The sequence below is a fragment of the Syzygium oleosum genome, unplaced genomic scaffold (assembly GCF_021117445.2).
Source record: "Syzygium oleosum isolate NSW1041296 unplaced genomic scaffold, Sole_v2.1 Sole_v2.02, whole genome shotgun sequence".
Taxonomy (NCBI): domain Eukaryota; kingdom Viridiplantae; phylum Streptophyta; class Magnoliopsida; order Myrtales; family Myrtaceae; genus Syzygium; species Syzygium oleosum.
The window spans coordinates 4,220,482-4,247,470 of NW_026607486.1; the positions used below are offsets into that span (position 1 = coordinate 4,220,482).

Here is a 26,989-nt window from a genome sequence, read left to right on the forward strand (position 1 = left end):
GATCTTCTAAAAAATTGTCTATTGGCTAGTTTGGAGATTTATCCTCTTGAAGATTGTAGATTGGATGCTGAGGAATATAAAAGAAGACCAAGGTGTCGAAGAGAGATCGATCAAGAGTTTAAAAATCCAAATTTAGAGAGAGCTTTACATTTTACATTGCCTTCCGAGAGCATTCAAATTGTAATATTTCTAGAAGTGTTGGGAATATTATAGTTTGTGCTTAGCTGTGAGATAGTGAAATCTATCAACTTAAGTATAAGCAGCACTACTTAAATATAAGCAACACATTCTACTATAATTTCAAGAAGATTTATAGTGGAATCCAGCCGGTAAACTGTTATTCTGGGAGAGTGAACATAGGCTTACATTAAGCCGAACCACTAAAAGATTAATGGCATTGTTTACTATCTCTTTGCTCCTACTCAATTACTGCTTGATTGAAGCAATGTACTGCATTGCTTGATATAACCGGTTTGTGCTTAAATCAACTCTCTATTTCACCCGATTAAAGCTTATATCAAACTTGACACCTTTAATTCTGTACTATTTGTCAAGTTTCTTGAAATCACATATTTTTACCCTCTAGGTTATATTGTTAGCTAACATCAATAACAAGATACGAGAAGCAAGGGATACTTGAAAAATGGGCCTCGAAGATGAACATATGAAGCAACAAAATCATCCACATTTAGGTAGAAGAGAGTATTTACTTGATTATTTTTCTGGCATTCTTAATTTACTAGGAGAGAACTATTTTTTTACAATTAATTTTGCTATTTCCAAACTGCTTGCTTCGTTGCTTCACTAGTTTCTTGGGATAATGATGTAAATAGTCAATGAACTTTAGCCTAATGTGCATTGTGGTTCATAAACTTTTAATTTGTTCAATATAATTCCTGAATTTTGATCCAATATACAATGTGGTATCTGAATTTTCAATTTATCTAATGTAGTCCCTAGACTTTTGGCACATATTCAACTTAGTCCTTGAACTATATAAAAATATTCAATGTTGTCTCTTGCACATTGGACCAAAGTTTAAGGACCACTTTGAACAAATTAAAAGTTCAGGAACCACATTATATATTGGGTCAAAGTCTAGGGACTATTTATGTCATTTTCCCTAATTTCTTTGCTTAAGTTTTTGAGTTACAAATACTTTAACATGATACGAAGCTCGGTTAAAGCCTATTTTACTATATGGCCTAACATGTTGTGGATTTTCGGGTATCATAGCACTACACCCATCAATCCACATCAACCGCCACTCAACTTGCCATCGGTCGGAGCATATTCTCTTCAAATTGACAATTCTTCTCGAATGTGATTCTAGAGACAGCCTCAAATTCAAAAAGGGCCGCATGTTACGTGCATAAAATGATGGCGGCCATAGATATCAAAGTAAAAAATTACGAGGAAATTCCTTGTGGTGATTGAACGACGCAAGATTATTTAGTACATGCAACTGCGTAGAATTCACTTCCAAGATAATGAAGGCACACTTTCTTGGCAACACAGAAATTGTTGAGCGTCAGAGGCGCGGCAACAATATTGATTTGATGAAAGGAATTTTTGAAGGTGAAACAATCGCAATTCGCATCTTTCTATTGCATGTCTCAATTACAAGAGAAATAGACTATATATAGACCATAGTTTGATTCGAAATAGGAAACCTCTTTCTAGGAAACCTATTCTAATTAGGAAATCTAATTGACTTAGGAAACTTTCCTAAAATATAACTAGAAACAATATCTCACAATATCTAACAAAATATGGAAATACGAATAGACTCAAAAAGGAAACAAGTACTAACAAATTTGGTTTAATTTCTAACACTCCCTCCTAAACCAAATTCTCTTCCATCGATCATTCCAAGCAGGCTCTTGAACTTTCGAAAAGCATCAATCTTGAGAGGTTTAGTAAAAATATCTGCTACTTGATCTCCGGTCTTCACATGCAATACTTCAACTTCATTCTCTTTAACCTGTTCTCGGATGAAGTGATATCGAACATCGATATGTTTACTTCGTTCATGAAAAACTGGATTATTCGCCAAAGCAATAGCAGAAACATTATCAACAAAAATCTCCGTTGCTTTCTTCTGCTCCATAAGAATATCTTTGAGTAGTCTTCTCAACCATATTGCATGACAAACGCATGAAGATGCAGCTACATATTCAGCTTCACATGTCGACAGAGTAACACTTGATTGCTTCTTTGATGACCACGTGAAAGCAGTGTCGCACAAGAAAAATACAAATCCCGTGGTGCTTTTTCGATCGTCGATATTTCCACCATAATCACTATCCGAATAAGCTCTAAGTTTGAAAGATTCAGAGCAATAATAGTGTAAACCATGAGAAATAGTACCTTTGATGTACCGAAGTATTCTCTTTGCAGCTTTAAGATGAGATAATTTCGGCTTCTCCATGTATCGACTAACAATTCCAACACTATACATAATATCCGATCTCGTGCATGTCAAGTATCTCAAACTTCCAATCAAGCTTCTATAATATGTCGAATCAACATCGGCACCATCATCAAACTTCGAAAGCTTGGTTCCACACTCCATTGGTATATTGACCGGCATACAGTTCTTCATGTTGAATTTTTCAAGGATATTTTCTGCATATCCTTTTTGGGAAATAAAAATCCCATCGGCACTTTGCTTCACTTCGATACCAAGGAAATAATTCATGAGACCATTATCAGTCATCTCAAATTCTTTCACCATCGATGCCTTAAAAGCATCAATCATCGCCGAATTATTTCCTGTAAAAACAAGATCATCAACATATAAACAGGCGAGTAGAATATCACCTTTTTTTTGCTTCAAATAAAGTGCATGCTCGTATGGACATTGAGAGAATCAATTCGCCTTGAAATATGCATCAATTCTGGAATTCCATGCTCTCGGTGCTTGTTTAAGCCCATATAGAGCTTTCTTCAACCTTAGCACTTTGTCTTCATAACCTTTCACAACAAACCCCTCGGGTTGTTCGACATAAGTTTCTTCTTCAAGGATGCCATTTAAGAATGCTGATTTGACATCCATTTGATAAATCCGCCAATTATTTTGAGCAGCAATGGAAATAATCAATCTAATCGTTTCCATGCGGATGACAGGGGCAAAAACTTCATCATAGTCGATTCCGGCATTTTGCTTGTACCCCTTCGCGACTAATCTAGCTTTGTACCTTGTTACTTCACCTTTCTCATTCTTCTTGGCCTTGTACACCCATTTAACACCAATTGATTTCTTGTCCTTCGGAAGATTAGCAAGCTCCCATGTTTGATTTTTCTCGATGGCTTCAATTTCTTTGTTCATGGCTTTCGTCCACTTTTCTTCTTTGGCCGCATCATCATAAGCAAGTGGTTCATAATCTGCAAGAAGACATATAAGATGAAGCTCTTTGGTAGCTTCGTAAATTTCAGACAATCTTCTTGATCTTGGCACTAGCGGTTCATCGACACTATTTGAAGAGGATGGTGTTGATGAACTTGAATAAGATGTTGGAGAAGAAGGTGAAGGTTGATCTTTCAACTCCGTTTGATCGGAATCATCACGAACATTCGCTTCTTCTTTTAGATTTTCTTCCCACATTCCATCTTCATCGAACTTGACATCTCTACTTACATACACTTTCAAAGTGTTAGGGTCAAATAATCGATAGGCTTTGGATGATGAGTCATACTCGATAAAGATGAGCTTTTTGCTCTTGTCTTTAAGTTTCGATCTTTTTTGATCCGGGACATGAGCATATGCAATGCTCCCAAAAATTCTCAAGTGGGAAACACTTGGTGTTCTCCCGGTCCATGCCTCTTGTGGAGTTATGCCTTCAAGTCCATATGTTGGACATCTATTTTGAAGATAGACGGCACACGAAACAGCTTCTGCCCAAAGTTCCTTGGACAAATTTTTGCTCTTCAACATGCTTCGAACCATATCAAGAATGGTTTTATTTTTCCGTTCAGCCACACCGTTTTGTTGAGGAGAATATGGGGCCGTCAAGAAACGCCGAATACCATGATTTTCACAGAATTTGTTGAATATGTTTAAGGTGAATTCTCCACCACGATCAGTCCTCAAAGCCTTGATAAAATAGCCGCTTTCCTTTTCAGCCAGATTCTTGAATTGTTTGAAAATATCAAACACTTCTGTCTTTTCTTTCAAAAAATACACCCAAGTTTTCCGAGTAAAATTATCAATAAAAGTAACAAAATATCGATGATTACCATATGAGTGAGGATTGATCGGGCCACACAAATCAGAATGAATCAACTCAAGCGGCTTATTCGCTCGATAAGTCGCCTCCTTCGGAAAGCTAGTTCTGGAATGCTTGCCGATAACACACCCTTCACATAATTGATCGGGATGATCAATATGTGGTAAGCCATAAACCATCTTCTTGCGAGAAAGCAAATTGAGTCCGCCAAAATTGAGATGGCCAAACCTCAAATGCCACAACCATGAACGATCATCTACGCACGTCTTTAGACATCGAGACATCTCACTCTTTATATTAAGAATAAACATCCTGTTCTTTGACATCTTCACCTTTGCAATCAATTTATTATTCCGATCTCTCAACATAAGATTAAGATCTCTCATATGAACAGTATAACCTTTCTCCAGAAGTTGTCCCAAACTCAAGATATTGCTTGACATTTTTGGAACATAATAAACATTAGTAATAAACTGACGTACACCGTTCTTTAAGCGAATCAAAATTGTACCTTTCCCTTCGACAAGAATTTTAGAGTTATCACCGAATGAGACATTCCCTTTAATTGTCTCATCTAACTCGGCAAACATCTCCTTTCTCCCACACATGTGATTACTTGCGCCGGTATCCAAATACCACGTATCGCTTTGACCTTCTTCATCTTCTTTGAATGCCAATAAGAGAACTTGATCATCATTATTTACCAAGTTCGCCTTTTCGTCTGGTCTGCTACTTTCTTTATTCCAGCAGTCAGAAGCATAATGGCCAAGTTTATTGCAATGATAACATCGGATTTTAGATTTATCATACCATTGGCTTGTCGAGTTCTTTTCTCTTCCACGAACACCTCTTTGGTACTGGTATCCTCCATCACTTCGAGCAGGATCTCCTCTGCTTCGTCCGCGACCTCTTCCTCGAAAGTGATCTCGGCCACGACCTCAATCACGATCTTGATTTGTCCCGCGATTTTGTACGGGATCTCTTCTTTGCTCCTTTTCATCTCGTATGGTCAACTGCGTTTGGAGAACATCCTCCACCGGTTCAATCTTTTTCTTTCTAAACCTTTCTTCATGGGCTTGTAATGAACCCATAAGTTCATCGACCGTCATGGCATCCAAGTCTTTGGATTCTTCGATTGCAACCGCAATATAATCATACTTCTTGCCTAAGGACCGAAGTATTTTCTCGACAACGGGAACATTGGAAACGTCTTCTCCGTTTCTTTTCATCTGATTAACAATTGCCAAAATTCTTGTGAAATAATCAGCAATCGATTCAGATTCTTTCATATGAATTATCTCGAATTCACCTATCAAGGTTTGAAGGCGAATCTTCTGAACTTTCTGAACTCCTTGATGTGTGTTTTGAAGAATCTCCCATGCCTCTTTAGCGGTAGTGGCGTTCGAAACTTTTTCGAACATGGAATCATCTAACGCTTGATAGATGATCGACATGGCATATTGATCTTTCGTTCGAGCCTTCTCCAAGGCATTCCTCTGATTCTGGTTCAACGTGGCTTCATCCTCTGGCTCATCATAGCCAGTGTTAACAAATTCCCACACATCGTAGGCGCCGAGTAGAGCTTTCATTCTAACAGCCCAGTTACCATAATTTTCTTTGGTAAGACGAGGGTATTAAAGAGGAAGCTGATTGTTCGTTGAGGCCATGATCACGAACCGTAAGCTTTGATACCAATTTGTTGAGCGTCAGAGGCGCGGCAACAATATTGATTTGATGAAAGGAATTTTTGAAGGTGAAACAATCGCAATTCGCGTCTTTCTATTGCATGTCTCAATTACAAGAGAAATAGACTATATATAGACCATAGTTTGATTCGAAATAGGAAACCTCTTTCTAGGAAACCTATTCTGATTAGGAAATCTAATTGACTTAGGAAACTTTCCTAAAATATAACTAGAAATAATATCTCACAATATCTAACAAAATATGGAAATACGAATAGACTCAAAAAGGAAACACGTACTAACAAATTTGGTTTAATTTCTAACAGAAATGAGTTACAGTTGAAACAACAGAGGAAATGAAGTTGTGATATCAGGTTCGTGGATCCTAGAGTAGAAAACTATCGCGGGACCTTGTTGAATTTGCGGTACCGAAACTCGGCATACGTTTTGGTTGAGTACTTTGCTGGGTTCTGGTCGTTGATAAGCCCGGGGAGAGGCCCAATCAGCACCTCCTGCGGGGGGGGGTGGGCACAAAACACTGCCCATGACATCCGCGTCTTTTCCTTGTTCACCAAGCTCCTATGAAGAACACTTTTGTACTTCCCATTGCTTAGAACCTGCAAATAGCATCCCTAGTAAGTCGAATGTAGGAATTTTTTCTCCTAGAAGCAATTTGCTATTTTATCACATTTTACCTCAATTTGATCGCCAACGTGGAAGAAAAGCGCATTGGGCAGGTAATCTACGGCATACCAGTAGCCATCTTTCCAAGCCTGAAGACCCGGAACTTCATTCGGGACCAGTATGGTGAGCGCTGACATGTCGGTGTGAGGCTCGACGCCGAGGGCCAGTTGAGGTTGTGGGCAGGGTGGGTACAAATTTATTTTCATCTCTAGCTCCATTTGGTCGCCTCCCAAACTTGCCTTGAGGACATTTTTCTCCAATCCTAGACCCTCGGAGATCAGCTCCAGCAGCACCTCTGTCACTCTCAGTATCTCCTTGTTGTATTTTTCAGTCACTTCCCTGTGTCAGGCCGGCATATATTGTTGTTGCAGTGGTGAAATCGAGCAGTAAATAAAATATGAATATGCAAGAAAACAACAAATTATAGAAACACTTGTACCATCCATTTTCTTCATAAATAACTCTTCTCTCAACTCTTTGAGGATGAGAAGATAAAGAATGAGCATCACAAATACATCAACTAAGCTGAGGTGGTGTTTGGTTGAACTTAAGAAGATAGTTTCTTAATTTTAAAACTGAAAATCGAAATAAGTGCTACGGAAAAATGCAATTAGCATTCAAACGACGCAGATTAAGAGTTTATTATTACGCGTAACCAAACATCACTGTATCGGAGTTTTTCAGTTGTATTGTATTGGGCTTCAAAAGGAAAACAAATTAGTTATTATCAATAACTTCATCTATTTTGTTGTATACCACATTTATGGAGAGTAAAATGAGTTTATTTTTACGATTTTCTATTACCAAAGTACCCATGATAAGGTTAGATCTCTCACCGTTAAAACATTATGATTAATCTGAATCATTAATTTTTTTACCTGTTGATTAGTTTGCCCATTGTTCTTTAGTTAAAAAATATTCATACTCGGTAAACATATCTACGATACAGTAAAAGCTTGACCCAAGAAAAAAACAAAAAGTCTACAGTAAAAGAGGTTGTTCCTAGTAATATCTCCTACCCACAAGTGTAATCTACAAAAATAATCAATCTAACCAAATAATGATTGATAAACATCCCAAGAAAAGACAAAAACAAGATATATAAATTTAAAATAAAATAATATTGAAAAGAAACCAAAATAGACAACTTCTAGAATTGTAAAGAAAAAGTTTTGTGGTGGCCACTGCCCACCGGCCGTGGCCAGCTCGCCGGGGGTGTGGCCGTGGGCGGTGGCGGCCCACATTATCTTTGGGTTGATGAGCGACGAGACACTGAAAGACGCATCTTATCCGATCATGTCTATCAACTTCACAGTTCATTGTCCCACCAGGAAAAAGAGTACTTCACCGACAAGGATGGAACTGAAGATACTAATTCAAAGTTTTAGTAACATGTTCTTGTCTTTTCATCGCGAAAGCAACATCGATAATACAAATTTAGAAAGTCCAATTCAAGAAAGTCGACCCCGCCACGCGACTGTACACCAATTAAACAGTAAAACGTTAGTGTCATAATATACCGACATTTATCCATCCGACAGAGAGACCTTGCAAGAGACGTCAAAAAAGTATGTTGCGGCAGATAGAGCTAAAGATAGTGGGTGAAATTCGCTCTAACACGTCTATTATTTATAGGGTCAGAGCTCATACCGTTATTCTACTGATAAATCTTGAACTTGGTCTGTTAGAATGAACTTTGACTAAGTTTTCAAGAACCCTCTTCTACATATATCAAAATTGTTACCTGTAAGATGGTGGGTGTTGAGGCCAAATTTCATGCCTGACCTTGCAAGGTGGATGCATGAGGTGGAAGAAGTAATCCACCCACTCGACCTTTTCATCATGGTTCTTGGTCATCTTTGTCCCATACCCTTCAAAATTTCCTCTTGAGGGGTCATTTGCGTACTTCTCCTTCTCCTCTTGTGGGAGTCTGAAGAACTCACGGCCCACCTCCTGCAGCCGCCTGACCAGCTCCGGTGGTATCCCATGGTCGGTCACGAGGAAGGATCCCCACTCGCGGCACGCCTTGTGGATTTCACAGACGAGAGCGTGGTGGGGCTGGGATAACGAGATCACCGGCACGGTAACGCCCTCGATGGCCCGGCTGTTCTCCGGCCGCTCGTGGGAGGGCCGGACGAACTGGGCCGGAAGCGCGTCGAGGCCAACTGTCGCCAATGCCTGAACTCTCTCCACTTCCATAGGTTTTCTTCTTCTTTTTGGGTTTGAACTTTCGATGGGCAGTTACTGTTCGGTTTCAATTACTAGTACTCGATGGGCAGCTACTGTTTGGTTTCAATTACTACAGTACTCGGTATTAATGAGAAGAAAATATTAGGTGTATTCAATATCTACGTCAGAGTCACTCATTATTAAGAGCGACTCGGACTTAGATATTCGAATGTAATGCAAATATATAGAGACAGAAAATTGCTGGTTTCCTTGTTTGAATGTTTGGTCTTCTTTAGCGTTGGTTCTACCTACCGTAGCACGCGAGGCCAAAACATACTGTTCTGTCTAACTTTCAATGGGAAAATATACATAGAGATCTTTTGTCATTCATTCAATCTGGCTTTTCACTTTATATCATATACCACAACGAAGCTGGATATTGCAGTAGCCTGGATAGAGATGAAGTTCCACATCGCTCCGTTATGCATGAGTGAGGCTGCATGTATGTCCAATTCCTCGATAGGTGAGGCCGTCTAGACCTCTTCTTTTGACGTGCCTGGGCCACTATATGCGTTACACCTTTTTCTATTTCTCAAAGCATCGCAAATTCAGAACCGATCCGAAATGAGCTGCTAGGTTTGTAGATTTTTCCCTTCTAATTCCTTGATATGGAAGCTTTTGTTGCTTCTCCATCACTTTCTTAATCTCATCATACTACTAATAAGGGTGGAATTAAGAATCCAGGAAAAAAGCAACATGCTTTGGTTTCAACTTTCTGAAAGATGATTTCCTAATTAGACGAGGCGGTTTGCATCTTTAAAGATGCTTCTAATACGTGACAAATCAACAGTCCTTCGACTGTTTGAAAGTAAGATGGCACTTAGTTCATCCACCAAGTCTCTCTTCTATGTTCAGTATTCTTCTTTTTTTTTGTCAGATTCTATGTTCAGTATTCAACTCTCTGAAAAGATTTCTAGTCACAGATCTCAATCCAAATTTGGTAGATTGTATATGAGAATCTGGGAGCCAAACGAGACACCTACGGCAGTTTTACTTAGACAGCCCATAGATCCACTCCTTACACATTCAACCGTTTGCAGAAGACGGCACAGTTAATCCAGTCTCTCTTCTATGTTCAGCATATGAGGCACCAGAAAATTCTAATCACAGCTCTTAATCCAAATTGGTAGTTTGTACATGAGAATTCCGCAGCCGAAGGCATACGCATAAGCTCGCCAAGGATACTTGCTCTGTCTCATCGCATGGAACTCGGCAATGAACGTCGAGATCGTACTTAGACAGCCCAAGAATCCTAATTCTGTGGCTGTGATAATAGTGTCACTATGCTTAAGTTTGACCTGTGCAAAGTAAGTGAATTTGTTTCTTCGGAATTTCTCACGCGACGAACTACCTTTCACCACAAAAGCCGTTCTCCGCTTTTTACTAGAGGAGATGGGTTCCGCACCAACTCTAGACAGAAAATATCCAGGCAAACAAGGGAATCAACAACTTTACTTCTGTTACGGCTAGTGCTTTTACCTAGAGGGGGGTGAATAGGTGATTTTATCAAATTGAATGATTTAAACGTGTGGAATAAAAACAGTCGAGGTCAACAACTCATATGAACAATGTCAAATGGATGCGTATGGCAAACTTGTATATAAGTTGTCGTCAGATGATTGCATCTGATGACTAAGATGATGTTTTAACGAACTTATTTGACAGATATGTATGCAGTATAATGTCAGTAATAATAAATGAAAGTTTAGGGATAGAGAATACTGCACACAGATTTTTATAGTGGTTCGGCTTTATCAAGCCTACGTCCACTCTCCACGCTGGCAGCCTATTGACTGTGTTTTACTATTGAATCACCAAGAGATTACAAGAGCAATGCTTCTCAGATGATAGACTGCACTATCACGTACACTCTTCACTCAAGTAATTTTCTTTCTAAAGTAACAACGTGGAATACAGTAATCACAAGTGTGTAAGATTAAAGCTCTATTTAGACTTTGAAATTCTCGATTCTGGTTATTCTTCTTGTACGACGTTTGCACTCATTTTATACTCCTCTACTTCCAATTTATCCGTTAAACAGTCTTCAGAGGATTGATCTCCAAATCAACCCGTTGGAGAAACTTTCGAAAAAGAAAATACATAGCCGTTAAAAGAAGAACTATTATCTCTGGATGATTTGATCGCCCATACAATCAAATCAAGGTTTCCATAAATGTAGTTTTTCGTGTTTAAGGAACGATCTTGTGATTGCCAATTAGAATATCTTGAAATATCAATTTGATTATCCTGCATACACTTGTCAAAAATAACACTTAGTGAATCTGACGAGTAATTTAGAGTCTGATAACAAAGTCCTTTCATCGACTAAGTCTGATGACTCAGCATTTACCTGCATCAAATAACTTAAATGTAATTGTGGTTAGTAAAAGATTGTTTTGTCATTCTTCAAAACTAATTAGGGATTTTCCTCAACATTCTCTCCCTTTTTTATGATGACAAAACTATTCACATGCTTTAGAAATATTTATGTGAACAAAATAGTCTATTCAGATGATATAACATATATAATATTCAAAGCATATAAAGCAAGATATTTAAGTATATCAGTTCTCATTTTACTACTCACGCCACTTGCATATTCAATTTTTAGAATACTTCTCCTCCTTTTTGACATCAGCAGAAAGAATAAGTAGCAATAGCATAATCAATAAAAATGCAATAAGAGTTCAACTGAAGAGTATAACAACCAGTGTCGAAACACAAGTCAATATCCAAAGTTCACGCCAACATTACAAAAACAAATATGGAACACTAAAACAAATAGCTCAGAAATGAATTGATGGGAAGATATGTGATCAGTTTTGCTGATTTGCTGGAGGGGCAGAGGGTCTAGAGGATTCAGATGAAGAAGGTCCAAAAGGTGCAGGTGGGAAAGGCACTTGGACAAGACTGAAGCTAGAAAGTTGGTTCAATCGTTGCTCAATATGTGATGAGAGCTGATGAATCTATCCTTCAATATTGGCAGTGTGAATTGCTGCAATTTGTACATCAGTTCTGACTTGTACCTTTAGATTGTTAATTCTTGCTTCCATCAAGTCCTTGAGCTCCTGGATTCCTTCTTTAAGTTCGTTTCGGAGTTCCCTGACTTCATTCTGAATAGCAGCTTGCCTCCACCTCAGATATGTAATAGCTGCATGATCTGACATAGATGAGGAGATATTGTATCTAGAGGGAGTGTTTGTGGTCTGAATGTCAACAGATTCTACGACCTTCTCTTTTCCTTTCTGTTGAACTTCAGATGGAACATTTTCATGTTCATCTCCTTCAAGAGGGAAATCTGCAGATGTTGCTTCTGAAGGGTCTGCCTCTTGTGCATTCTGATTTTGCTCCTCCTAAATGTCAGCCGGATCAAAGCTATTTTCTTCAACATTTTGAGCATTATCTTGCTCATACTCCTGCATTTCAGCCTCTATAACATGTTCATGCTCAATCTCCCCCTTTCTCCTAAAGGGTCCTTCTCCGTAGAACTGCATATCGTCAGTTTCTTTCTCTACAGTGGTCATTTGCTCTTGCTGATTTTCCATTACAATTTTGTTGATGAGATCACTAAGTGATTGTATCAAGCTTTCATCCTCATCTCGCAGCCTTTGAATTTCGAGCTGAGTTGTAGCATGCCTATCTGCATGAGCTTTATGCTTGGCTTCTTGATTAAGTAGCCATTGCGTAAACCTTATTTCCTCAAGGCTTCTGTTATCAGCTTGAGATTGCTCATCAAAATGGTCATCTGATATCTCCATTTCATCAGAATCACTGGCCACTGCTTGTCTTCTTTTGGCTGGTATGTCTGATCTTGAGGCAGTTTGCTTCACTTTTCTCTTTCTCACTAGAGGTTCGATCAACTCCTCCTCATCAGATTCATGAAGTATATTAATAAAACTCTTGTTCTGTTCACTCATCAGCTCGACTGGAATAATCTTACCCTTCTTATCCTTCCAACTTTCTTCATCAAACCTATATCCCATCTTAGTCATCATAAGTTTCCCTACAGTCATAATTTGAAGAGGTTTACCTTTGAGTTTATCAGGAATGGGAATTTTGAAGAATTCAAAAATGGCAATGATCAGAGCTCCATAAGGAAGTTGACCTTTGTTCTTCTTAACAGGTCTGTACATTTATAGAAGGATCAAATGGGACAAAGATATAGGAAAGGTGTTTTGAATTGCCCAAATCAGCTTTGCCTCATATCTAGAGACATTAGTTTTGGAAGATCCTTTGAATCTGAGACAGTTTATGATGATTTTGTGCAGGACAATGGAGTTGAGACGAAAGAGAATGTGAGATACATGAGATGTGGAACCTTTGACGAAAGATGAGTTACCAGACAGAGATCGGTATGCCGAATCAGAAGTGGTAGAAATAAGAGAAAATTCAGTATATTTTACTCCTAAAATGGCAGAGAGATCAAAGGCTGTTAACTTATAATCTTGTTGAAAAATAGAGAATTCAATCTCAGTAGGAGAATTGAAAGATAGATTAGAATAGAAGTAAGCAGTGAGTTCGGGGTAAACCTTGTGGGAAAGAGAGCACATTATCTGAAAATCAAGATTTTCAATCAGCGTTTGAATCTTGATATTGAAGTTTTCAAAGAAATTGAAGTCTACTACTCTGTTATTCATGATTCCTCTGACTCAGAGAGAGTTGTAAGTAATCTGATGTGTTTTATTTCTGAACAAACTGTCTCTTTTCTTATCATCAGGGGGAATTCCAGAAATAGGCACAAACTCAGTGAATAATTTCTCATCATTATCCTCCTTCCTAGAGTCTATGTTCTTGCTTTTTTCTACAATTTGGAGTTCCTCCTCACCAACAGATTCATCTCCACCAACATTCGACTGTTCCCCTATTTTCTCTTTTCCTTTTCTAGAAATCTCTTTCTTCTCTGTCGTAGGGGTTTTCTTAACATTAGATGTCTCTTTAAGTACTGTACCCTTTTCAGAAACCGGTGTTCTTCCAATCCTCATACCCCTTTCATATTTATCCACAATTTCTTGTTCAGACAGAAAACCTAGTGTCTTACATAATGCATTGACAGTGCTCTGGTCACTCCGATTTTCTCGAAGTATTTTTATGATTTTTATCAGTTGCCTTGCTCTAACAAAACGATCACGTTCATGAACAGGGATTCTTGGAGATTTATTACCTTTAGACAACTCTTTGTCAGAACCCGTGTCAGAGATATCGATCTTCTCTGGTTCTCGATCTTGTTTTGCCTTGGTGAACATTTCCGTGAGACGATTTGATCTTCTGGAGCCCTTGATTCTTTTCTTTGATTCAAAGGTCGATTTAGGCGCCATTGAAGAAATTTTTGGGTTTCGGAAGAGAAAGATGGGATTTTTAGGGTTTCAGTGAGGAAATCGTGTGTTCGCAGAGAGTGATAACGAGAGAAAAGAAGAAAAAGGGTTTAAACTGAGAAGTGCAATATATCGGTTCTTACAAAACCCTTTTTGGAAACTGTCCATTGACGGTTAATGGAAATTTCGGAAATTATATTTCGAAAATTTTGGGATTTTAATTCCCAAATGGTTTCGATTAAGACAACTTATTTCAAACAATCATATCATTCAAAATATATGAGAGATACATACCTTTTAAAAGATGAGTTGCGTGCCAAAACCAGACACTTCAAATATGTTCTTGATCAAATAAGTCATCAGATGCAATGTAAGTTTATACTGCATAGCTCAATAAAACGGATTAATAATGTTCAGTTTATCTCTAATAATCTCAAAACTTTTCTTTTCTAGAGGTTTTGTAAAAATGTCAACTAATTGCTATTTAGTGTCTATAAATTGAACATTGATATCTCCTTTTAGAACATGATCACGAATAAAATGATGTTTAATATCGATATGCTTAGCTCTTGAATGCAGAATAGGATTCTTGGTCAGATTAATGGCGTTGGTATTGTCACACTTGATCTCCACAGTTGAGTCTTTGACATTGAAGTTTTTCAATTGTTGTTTTATCCAAAGGATTTGAGCACAGCAACTTCCAAGTGAGACGTATTCTGCTTCTGCCTTTGAAAGAGCTACGGTTTGTTGCTTCTTTGAATACCATGAAACAAGCATGTGTCTTAGTAATTGACATGTTCCAGAAGTACTCTTCCTGTCTATCTTGCAACTAGCATAATCAGCATCAGAATATCCAATAAGAGTAAAATTTGATCCCTTTGGATACCACAAATCTAGTGTAGGATTGGTGCCAACATATTTTATAATTCATTTGACTGCAGTAAGATGAGATTCCTTTGCTTCTGACTGAAATCTTGCACACAAACAAACATTGAACAGAATATCTGGTCTTGAAGCAGTTAACTATAAAAGTGAGCCAATCATGCTTCTATATAATTTTTTATCTACTGGTTTTCCTTTTTCATCTTTGTCTAGATTAATGGAATATGACATTGGAGTTTCTGTCTTTTTGCAATTTACCAAACCAAACTTTTTCGCAATTTCCCTGTCATACTTCTCTTGACAAAGAAAGGTGCCATTTTTTGTTTGGTTAACCTGTAATCTAAGGAAGAAAGTTAACTCACCCATCATGCTCATTTCGAATTCACTTTGCATCATTTTAAAAAAATTCTTATACAATTTTTTATCTGTAGAACCAAAAATAATGTTATCTACATAGATTTGAATAATTAAAATATATTTATCTTTTCTTTTGATGAATAGGGCAGTGTCTACATTACCTTTTGTAAATTTATTTTGTTCCAGAAAGCTGCTCAGTTTTTCATACCAAGCACGTGGTGCTTGTTTGAGACCGTATAATGCTTTCTTGAGAGTATATGCCTGATCAGGCATGTGAGGATCTTCAAAACTTGGAGGTTGTTCTACATATACTTCCTCTTTGATGTAGCCATTCAAGAATTGGCTTTTGACGTCCATCTGAAATAGTTTAAAATCATATAAACAAGCATATGCTAGTAAAATTCTTATTGCTTCTAACCTGGCCACTGGAGCATACGTTTCATCGTAATCTATTCCTTCCTCTTGTGAATATCCTTTGGCCACAAGTCTTGCTTTATTTCTGACGACTTTTCCTTGATCATCCAGTTTATTTCGAAATACCCATTTTGTTCTAATAACTGAGTGATTTTTGGGTCTAGGAACAAGTTCCCATACTTGATTGATCTGAAATTGTAAAAGTTCCTCTTGCATGGCTTCAATCTAGCTTTCATCTTTCAAGGCATCTTCGACATTCTTTGGTTCGACTTCAGAAATGAGCGCCAACGTATTTATGACTTCTTTTGCTTTTACTCTGATTTTGATTCCTTCATCTAAATTTCCAATGATGAGGTCTTTGGAATGACTGGATTTTTGCTTCCAGCTTTTGTTGAATCTTTCATCGTTTTCATCATTGAAGTTTGATGATTCTTCATTGTCTTGTTGGTTTGATGATTCCCGAGCTTCATCAGATCTTTGATTATGATCATTTCCATCTACTGTCAATTCATCATATGCTTTGTCAGATTCTTCAAATACTGGATTTTGAGTGTCAGAGTCATCTTGTTGAGTCTGAATTGAATCTTCAAACTTGACATTTAATGATTCTTCCACTGTTTGAGTATTTTTATTGTATACTCTGTAAGCCTTGCTTGTTGTTGAGTATCTAAGAAAGATTCCTTCATCTGACTTTTCATCAAATTTACCAACACGATCATTAGGATTTTTGAAAATGAAACATTTACATCAAAATATTCGAAAGTACAAGACATTAGGAATTTTACCTTTGAACAATTCATAAGGGTCTTTTCAAGAATTTGTCTTGGAAAAATTCTATTTGAAATATAATAGGCTGTTGATATAGCTTCAGCCCAAAAATATGCTGGAGTTTTGTTTTCAAATAGAAGAGTTCTAGTCATTTTTTGCAAAGTTCTATTCTTTCTTTCAACTAGTCCATTTTGTTCAGGAGTATAGGGTGAGGAAAAAGAATGTTGAATATCATTTTCATCACAGAAATTAAAAAAATTTTGATTTTCAAATTCTCTTCCATGATCTGATTTAATGCTCGAAATAGTATAACCTTTTTCATTTTGTACCTTTTTGGAAAATTTTGAGAAATATTCAAATGTTTCACTTTTATGAGCCAAAAAGAATACCCAAGTAAATCTTGAATAATCGTCTACAATAACTAAACAGTAGTTCTTACCTCCAAGACTTAGAGTTTGAGTAGGTCCAAAAATATCCATATGAAGCAACTGCAAAGCTCGGTTAGTGCTGATATAGTTTATTGATTTAAATGAACTTATTACCTGTTTACTTTTAGAGCAAGCTGAACATAACTCAGTGCTCTTGAATTTTCATTATGGCAGTCCTTTGATGAGTTTCTTTGAAGCTATTTTGGAAATCAACTTGACACTTATGTGTCCGAGCTTCCTGTGCCACTGATCAGATTCTTCTTTTATGGAAACGAGACATTGCAAGTCGTTAGACTTCGTGTCTCGTAGGTAAATGTTTCCATGTCTTCGACTCGTAAATGATTGCTTGTTGTCTTTACTTATCCCAGAACATTTGTTTTCTTGGAAAGTGATTCTGTAACCAATATCACATAATTGACTGATGTTAATTAAATTGAAGTTCAAACCTTCAACTAGTGAGACTTTGTTGATGATGAGATTTTCGATTCTAACAGTTCCTTTGCTAATTATTTTTCCTTTGTTGTTGCCTCCAAAGGATACACTTCCTCCTTTAATTCTTTCTAACTGGATAAATTTCAGAGGATCGCTGGTCATGTGTCTTGAGCAACCACTGTCAAGATACCACTTGTTCTTTCTTTTCTTTGATACCTGCAAAAGATAAGTAACTCGCTTTTTCTTTGGTACCCATATTTTCTTGGGTCCATTTTAATTAGAATCAATCATTCTCAGAATATCTCTCTGAACAGATCTCCAAACCTTAGGACAGTCACTCTTAAAGTGATTTGAATCACCGCAATTTGAGCACTTATGAGAAGTTTGACCATTGAATTTCACAAACTGCTTTTGAAAGTGATTTTGATACACAAATTTGGGAGGTCTTTTCTTTAGTCTTTCTTTGACATTTGGAAAAGTATTTTTCAATTCAGTATTTTTCTCAAAACCCAAACCTAATTTATTATAATAAGGAATTTGAATTGATAAAATATGTTGAAGATTTTTCGAACCCATTGAGAATTTCTTGGTTATATTAGAAATTTCATTTTTCAGAAGTTCTTTTTCATTAGAGATGCGATCAAAACTTTCCTTAGAAATATTTTTCATATCAGAAATTTTCTTTTTCAATAAATCATTTTTATTTTCAAGAAAATCTTTATTCTCCTTGATATGATTAAATTCTTTTTGCAAAAAATCAATCTTATCCTTTTGCGAAATATTTTGCTGTTTTAAAAGATTGTTTTCCTTTTTTAAACAATCATTTTCATATGCAATTGACTCATCAATTTCCTTGTTTTGAGTTGCACTTTTTAAAGTTAAAATCTCCTTAAATACAGAAATCTTTTTTAAAGCAGTTTTATTAACAGAAACTAACTCATCAATATAATTTACAACTGCTTCAGGAATATTGGAAATACTTACTTCATCTTCTTCATCACAACTTGATTCTAAGTCTGAATTTGCCATCAAACAGATATTGGCAAACTCTTGTTCGCTTTCATCATCCTCTGAATCACTCCATGTTTCAGCTTTGAAAGCCTTTTTATATCGTTCATACTTTCCTTTATTCTTTTTTAGAAGAGGACATTTTGGCTTTATGTATCCGTTCTTTTTGCAGTGGAAACATATCACGTCCTTGTTGTCTTCATCTTCGGCACTTGATTTCTTCTGAAAGTCTAGCTTCTTGGTCTTTGATGACTCAGAATTCTTGAATTGCTTTTTTGATTTATTCATCTTCACTTTCTTTGTCATCTTTCTCAGTTTCTTGACCATTAGAGCCAACTCTTCATCTTCATCTTCATCTAAATCTGTATGTGTCATCAGAATCAATGTTAGTTTTTAAAGTAATGGACTTTTTACCTTTGGGTTCTTCAGTTTCTAAAAACTTTTCAATTTCATAGGATTGAAGAGTTCCGATAAGTTCGTCCACCGTGAGTGGTCTGATCCCCTGAGTTTCTCGAATAGAAACTTTGATGTTGTACCACTCTTTTGAAAGAGCTCTCAGCAACTTGTTCACCTTCATAGGTTTTGAGATGGGATTGTTTTGGAACTCAAGCCCATTTACAATCTCAGTGAATCTACTCTGCATCTCGGAAATTGTTTCATTTGGTTTCTAAGTGAAGGACTCGTACTGCCCAAGGAGAATGTTGAGATTTGTCTCCTTGACTCTCTATGTTCCTTCATGAACAAGCTTGAGACGATCCCAAATTTCTTTTGCAGTTTTTAGATTTGCAATTCGTTTATATTCAACACTTGCTAGACCATTGTATATGGCCATTTTGATCTTTGCATCCAGATGGATCCTTTTGGAAATTTCCTTGGCCGAGAGAGGTAAAGCTTGAGGTCTGATTTGCTCTCTAATTCCTTCGGCAGAAGGTGTCTCATTTTGCCCTTTTGAAGTTTCTGGGGATTTTGTTTCGGTTGAAACATTTGGAATGATTCCATGTTCAACGATGTCCTATATATCTTGATTTATTCCCAAGATGAATGTCTTCGTCTTGTTTTCCCATACACTGTACTCAGTTCCATTGAAATAAGGCAGTCTGTTGTTGTGACCTAACTCAATATTACTAGCCATCAAGAATCGTTAGCTCAGAAGTAAAATAACACTTCAAAGAAAAATGAGCATTAGGCTCTGATACCAATTGTTACGGCTAGTGCTTTTACCTAGATGGGGGTGAATAGGTGATTTTATCAAATTGAATGATTTAAATGTGCGAAATAAAAATAGTTGAGGTCAACAACTCGTATGAACAATGTCAGATGGATGCGTATGACAAACATGTATATAAGTTGTCGTCAGATGATTGCGTCTGATGACTAAGATGATGTTTTAACGAACTTATTTGACAGATATGTATGCAGTATAATGTCAGTAATAATAAATGAAAGTTTAGGGATAGAGAATACTGCATACAGATCTTTATAGTGGTTCGGCTTTATCAAGCCTACGTCCACTCTCCACGCTGGCAGCCTGTTGGCTGTGTTTCACTATTGAATCATCAAGAGATTACAAGAGCAGTGCTTCTTAGATGATAGACTGCACTATCACGTACACTCTTCATTCAAGTAATTTTCTTTCTAAAGTAACAACGTAGAATACAGTAATCACAAATGTGTAAGATCAAAGCTCTATTCAGATTTTGGAATTCTCGATTCTGGTTATTCTTCTTGTACGGCGTTTGCACTCCTTTTATACTCCTCTAATTCCAATCTATCCGTTGGACAGTCTTCAGAGGATTGATCTCCAAATCAACCTGTTGGAGAAACTTTCCAAAAAGAAAATGCATAGCCGTTAAAAGAAGAACCATTATCTCTGGGTGATTTGATCGCCCATACAATCAAATCAAGGTTTCCATAAATGTAGTTCTTCGTGTTTAAGTAACGATCTTGTGATTGCCAATTAGAATATCTTGAAATATCAATTTGATTATCCTGCATAAACTTGCCAAAAATAACACTTATTGAATCTGACGAGTAATTTAAAGTCTGATAACAAAGTCCTTTCATCGACTAAGTCTGATGACTCAGCATTTACCTGTATCAAATAACTTAAGTGTAATTGTGGTCAGTAAAATATTGTTTTGTCATTCTTCAAAACTAATTAGGGATTTTCCTCAACAACTTCGAACAAAACTACACAAACGCAAACCATGCCAAAATGTAATCGACAACAAGATTTGGAAACTGTAGCAATTACAAGTGAACCAAATGTAAACAAACTCTATCGAAATTTAATCGACGACAAAACCCGAGTATGCTGAGATAAAGATACACGCCGGAATTTAATCAACGACGCGAATGGAGACTACAAGACTGGAAAATAACGTTGTTTGATTAGCGCGGATGTTGACACCTAAATTTTGATTAACCATTTAGTGATTAATTGCATAGAAAATTAGAGATTAAATTTTAACTCCTAAACAAAAATATTAAAATTGCATAGCATATAGTTTAGGTTCATATAGGTTAATTGCATTCCACATCGAAACAGCGGTGACAAGTAAGCTGAAAATTCATCATGTAAACCGAGCTCGGGCACCGAACGAAATTCCGCTCATTCAGAGGATGGGGCAATGGGTCTTGGTTGTCTTATTTTGAGCTTAAATTAGCCCATTGAGCTTAATTAGAGAAAAGCTCAAATTAATTGAACCCATTCAGAATTAAAATAAAATTAGATGATAAAGCCTAAGCTGAAGCCCACTAGGATTAGAAAGCCCAGTCAATTAACCTAGGTATGCGATATAAATATGTCGTTATGCGTCATAATCAAAGGAGACTCTCATAATTTTCGGAGAACACAATTTCGGAGAGCAGGAGAGATGCACGTAGACGAGAGAGCAGACAAAAAAGAGAGACTCGGCTGGATCCTCACTGTCTCATCCCCGAGCTCTCTCTCGGCCGTGCTTTTCACGTTGCACCGCCGTTGCTCGTCACTTGCTTTTGACGACGTTCACTGCTATCGCTATCTGGAAGCTCCTGTCCGCGAAGTTACAAGAATACAGAGAGAGAACGACGTCCATCGGGGAGGGCGTCAAGAAGAGGCAGCCACAATTCAGAGTGGGTGTCGTCTGTAGAAGATACAAGCGAGAGATTGAGGAACGTGTGCAATGAAGGGGGCCCACTCTCCATCAATTCTCATCTTCATACCTCAGTGTGATTCACGTAGAAGACCATCTCAAGCATTGACTTCACACACGGACGCACGTTCAACACATTGGAGTAGACTTGTGACGTCCGTTCCAGCAAACCGTGAGCCCAACCGTGACGAAGTTGCAGCCCCGGTTCACATCCTCACCGTCCACGACAACTCCAGCGGTTACGCCCCCAGTCAACCATCAATCGTCGGTATCGCCACTCGCGATCCATTGCGAGCCATCATCCGCCGTCCCCAATTAATCCCGGTGTTCCTTGTTGCTCGTGTGGCCGCGGCGTCCCTACACCAGCGCGGCTCGTGTCTTTGTTTTGCAGATTGACCGAAGCGCCACCGTGTTGTTGCTGCCGCGCCCGCCGTCGGTCACCATCCCGATCCGCAAGCCTGAGTCCGATCCAAGTTCGAATCGGAAATATCCGTCAAATTATGTATGATCGATATCCAATATTTTTTCAGAATATTTTAAATTCCTAGTTTAGGTGTTTTAAATATTCTGTGAATATTTGGTGAATTGCTAAATCTTAGGGATATTGTTTGCTCTATCCGCAATATTCTAAAACACTCAAAATTAGGAATTATTTCTAATTTGGCATCATATCTGGACGACTATCTGACCTTATCCATAAGGTACGATACGTAGCGATACGGAAAATCGTTATCTTATCCATAATCACTTGGATACGATAATAGATATTATTCGCTTTCCAAATTCGAATAATCAGTTTTCCGTCGATATCTATAACCCTATAGATATGACTGTTAATTTGATTTCTTTTCCTAATTCAAATTCGATAAGAAGAATCTTGTGGATTGCGTGGATTGTTTGAATGCGGTTGTTATCTTTGTTTGATTATTTTTTTTAAAAATAAAGAAAATCCAAAAATATGTTAGTTAGGATTTAAATTAGAAGTTTTGCATGTTTAGGGAACCCTAAATGTATCTAGAAGATAGGATAATTATTTAATTTAAATTAGGACTTGAGATAATTTATTTCCTAGTTTAAATTAGGTGTTATTCTAATCCTAATAGATTATTTAGGTTATTTTAAGATTCCGAATTTCCATGAAAATCCCAAAAGAATGAGTTACTTTAGGATAGATTGTGATAGATTGCATTCTTAATTTGAGTAACTTTTAATTTCGAATTTTAATAAAAAAATATCAAAAAAGAAGTTGTTAGATTGCGTGTTATTTTAGACATTTTTTTAATTTCGAATTTCATTGGAAAAATACCAAAAATAAATCATTTGTCCGTCATTAGAATTAGATCACGTCGTCGCATGACATATAGTTCCCATGCTAGGTTGCATTAATCGCATGTCATTTGTTGCACATCATTGCATATAGGTCAGTTTGCATTTTAATAAAGCGCAAACCATAACGAACATCTTGAGTGCCTTGCTTTGTTAATTAGAAATTATATTAGGATTGTCTGTGTGATTTTCTACTAACAATGCAGATGCTTGTGTTGCATTAAGGTACGTCATTCTCCTAATCTTGCAATTTATTTATTGCTTTCTTGGGTGTTAAATTGGTGGTTTGCGCACCCGCATGAACACCTTACATGTTAGTGATTAGGTAATAAAATAGATTCAAACTGCCTGCATAGATATTTTTTGAAAAGAAAAGGTACCGAAAGGGCGTTAGACTAAATCTAGCGTAATCAAGTCCCCGAGCTTAAAATCTTTGGTTCGTAAGAATAAAACATATCTCCTTATGTTTTATTTAGATTTCTAATCGACCTACCACAAATAAATTAGTGGCGACTCCAAGTATGAAAAACTTTTGCATGTTAAAAAAAACTTAAACTCTGAGTTGCGAATTGGTAGGGCTTGGGAGGGCCCGAGTTAAGCTTAGACTTAATAATCTATTAGCCTGAGAAATTTAGATCGCAATAGCAAAGGAGGGGGGCCTCTAGTATATGCCCAGGGGTATTAGAGTTTGAGCCGTGTATGAAACTCATACTCGTTAGAAGATTTTGACTTGTTCAAACTTTGATGTTGCTTTTTATGGATAATTATCTTAAATTATAATGAATATATATATACACGCAGAAGAAGTACGGTGGTGTGATCTTCCATTTAAGTTGGACCGAGATCGAGAAGAGTTGGACTTCAATTTTGCCATATTTTCTAATTAAAATATTCAGTTGGGACCAGTCTTCTTTAAGTTAGGTGGATTATAAGGGCCCGTTTGGTAACGTGCCAAACAGTGAAAATTTCTGTTCTTTTGTTCCCAGAAATAGTTTGGGAACAGAAATACGTTTGGTAAACTTTTTGTTCCCGGGCACATTTTTGCAAAAATTTGTACCCAGAATCAGTTTTGGAAGAGAAACAAGAAGTAAAAAAAAGTTGCTTCTTGTTTCTCGGCATAATTTTGAGAATCAGTTTTTTTTCTTCTTTTTCTTTTTTTTGTTTTCTTCTTTTTGTGTTGCTCTTCTTGGGTTGTGGCCGGTCGCCAGCGGCCGGCGGTCGGCGACCGGCCACAGCCCAGGGCCGGCAAGGGCGTCATGGCCCTCGCCGGCCGCCGTGGAGGCGAGGGTCCCCTTGCCGGCGAGGGCGAGGGCTGGACCCTCGCCGCCTGGGCGAGGCGGCTCGCCGTCGGTCATGGCGAGGTCGGCCTCGCCCAGATCGGCGAGGCCGAGCCTCGCCGTGGGTCGCGACGGCGGGCCGACCTCGCCGTGGGTCACAACGGCGAGGCTTAGCCTCGTCAGATCTGGGCGAGGCCGACCTCGCCGTCGCGACCCACGGCGAGGTCGGCCTCGCCCAGATCGGGCGAGGCCGAGCCTCGCCGTCGCAACCCAAGGCGAGGTCGGCTTCGCCATGGGTCACGACGGCAAGGCTCGGCCTTGCCAGATCTGGGCGAGGCCGGCGGCGAGGCAGGCGGCCAAGGCGGCGACGATGGCCACGACGCCCTGGCCTGTGGCCGGTCGCCGGCGACCGGCCATGGCCAAGGAAGATAATGGGTAGAAAGAAAAAAAAAATTAAAAGGACATCTCTGACTTTTTGTTCTTGATCCGCCATGGGTTTTCGTGGAATTAACGGCCGCACAATAGATTCTCAGTAAGGAGCCGCGCCAAGAAAAGAAAACACAAGGATTGCACCAACACACTTGACCGTGGGGACGTTATTTGGGTTTGATCTAGGTTTGAAAAATATTCGAGCGTGTGAGCGATTATAGCTATAATTCTCTGATTATGGTGGCTCTTCGAACCATGTAATTCTTGATGTCTTTGATCGTTGTCATTTATTTCTCTAGTATATTCGCATTGACTTAATTTGTAAGCTGCTCCTTCCAATGGTTGCATACTTCTCGAAAGGTTTCCACCAGTTGTCTCCGTACACCTACATTTTCGAAGGTCTTGTGCCCACATTCTCGCGATCCCATAATCACTTTCATGTCAGTTGCTTCACAATCTCAATTGCCCAGTACGATGGTCTTGAGCTTGCAATCATATCTCGATACTCCTAGTGTACACGCCTGTTAGTTGCTCCATCGTTTTAATTGCTTCGTCCTCAAGTGGCCTTGAACTTTATCTCAACACTTCTCTCGTATTCAGCAAATTGTACACTGGCTTTCGCTCATCGGCACACTTGTTGATAATTATTAATCATTCGTCATCGTATATTGACAAATGATTGGTAGGACATCCATCGACATGTGTTGCCGATGTGCTAATATCGATGTGGTCAGCAACAATGTGTTAACAATGTCCATATATTAGTCACCTGTTAGTCACGTGCTCATCCATGTCGATGACTTGATCGTTTTTTGGTGTAAACAGTATCATAGCAATTAGCTTGGTAATCTAAATACCACTTTGAAGAGAGAGAGAGAGAGAGAGAGAGAGAGAGAGAGAGAGAGAGAGAGAGAGAGAGAGAGAGAGAGAGAGAGAGAGAGAGAGAGAGAGAGAGAGAGAGAGAGAGAGAGAGAGAGAGAGAGTAGTCCTGCCATCACACAAGCTGCAGAGACATTGGCAAGAAATGTGCCCAAAGGAACCCATTTCAAGAGACGGGCTTTCCCAAGCCAGCGCCCATTGAGTCAGGCCAAGGACAACCTCAACCACACGCCTATAGGGGCAACCATGCAAGCCAACCACAGCTTGGCCTCAGCCGGTTCCTCCCCTCAATTCCTTCCTCACAAATCTCCCGCTCAAAGCCCATTGAGAACCTAGCAACAAAAGCATTAGCGCTGTCCCCTCCAATTCACACCCGATACTCTTTGTCCTCCATTTGCTGCAAGGCTGGGAAGCGCCGGTTCTAGGACTTGGGAGAACCCTTTTTAAGAGCCATCCGAAACCTTTCACCGTCTCTACCCCGAAAACGATGGATTAAGCTGCAAGAAACAAACCTGAGAGGAGCAAAACCACAACATAAGAGGCTCTTATAGTCACTATCATCCTGCAATTTATCATAAAAAAAAAGAAAAGAAACGAGACTTACTGTGGTGATCAATGACATATTGTAAAATCCTGGTGTCTATCACCAGGTCAGAATCGGACCATAACCCAATTTTGGTCTACACCGGTACCATAATATCAGGTACTGGTCATATTATATACATGAAACATGTGGAGTTCATTTTTGCTGCTTCTCGAAGCCATTTATAAGCTTTCTAATGTGCCTGACGTGAAGGACAAACTGACCTACCTATGAGGAAGCCCAGAACATAGAACACCCACTGGCCATTAACAATACTCAGATCAAGCATTTTCTTGTTCCAGCCACTGAAAGTAGTGAGGCTTCCCAAATAGCCCGTGCTCAACCCAATGGCGAGGCTGTCCGAAACACGGGAGATTTTGCCCTCGAACACAACGCCCTACACCCCATAAAAAAAAAGAAAATTATAAATAATGATATGAAGTGCCCCTCATTTTCTCAAATAAGAGCATGGAGTTGCTGTGTTTGTTTCAAAGAAAGACTTTGTCTTTCAACTTTTTTTCAATTTTTTTTTCCTTTTCTTCTTTCTTCTTTCCTTTTTTTTTTCCTGATTTTCTCTTTGTGGCCAGTTTCGGTGACCAGCAACCGGCCACCGATGAAGCCCAAAAAGGGTTGGGCCAAGGTCTCCCTCGCCGGATCTGGGCAAGGGTCGCCTTATTAGCTGCCGGCGAGGGATGGTCGATGATACCCTAGCCCAGGTGAGGCCGGCCCTTGCTTGTGACTTTCGAGGGTGGCCTCGCTGAGGCAAGATTGGCTTCACCGACAGTTGGCAAGGTGAACCTCACCCAAATCTGGTGAGGGCCGACCTCACCCATGGCTGTCGAGGGCATCCCTCGCCTGTTGCCGGTGAGGGTGGCCCTTGCTAGATCGGTAGAGGGTGATCCTCGTCCAACCCTTTCCGAGTTTCGCCGGTCG

The 26,989-nt window shown here is 38.6% G+C and overlaps 1 protein-coding gene and 1 pseudogene across 1 annotated transcript; both read right to left on the reverse strand.

The window, feature by feature from the left end:
• Positions 1-6,242: 6,242 nt before the first annotated feature.
• Positions 6,243-8,976, reverse strand: LOC115663928 (flavonol synthase 1-like). Its single transcript, XM_030585890.2, has 3 exons — positions 8,343-8,976; positions 6,610-6,937; positions 6,243-6,531 (listed from the first exon to the last, which is right to left on the reverse strand). Exons 1-3 carry the CDS (start codon positions 8,795-8,797, stop codon positions 6,313-6,315), a joined length of 1,002 nt encoding a protein of 333 aa, XP_030441750.2. The 5' UTR covers positions 8,798-8,976; the 3' UTR covers positions 6,243-6,312.
• A 951-nt stretch (positions 8,977-9,927) lies between these two features.
• LOC130135215 (fluoride export protein 1-like) lies at positions 9,928-26,889 on the reverse strand (annotated as a pseudogene).
• Positions 26,890-26,989: the final 100 nt, after the last annotated feature.

What these genes read in the sequence shown, in the direction of transcription:
- LOC115663928 (XM_030585890.2), bottom strand. Translation starts at nt 8,797, where the DNA reads ATGGAAGTGGAGAGAGTTCAGGCATTGGCGACAGTTGGCCTCGACGCG. An exon ending in CAACACCCACCATCTTACAG is followed by an intron (nt 6,938 to 8,342) that starts GTAACAATTTTG and finishes GGCCTGACACAG; the next exon opens with GGAAGTGACTGAAAAATACA. An exon ending in ACGTTGGCGATCAAATTGAG is followed by an intron (nt 6,532 to 6,609) that starts GTAAAATGTGAT and finishes TGCTATTTGCAG; the next exon opens with GTTCTAAGCAATGGGAAGTA.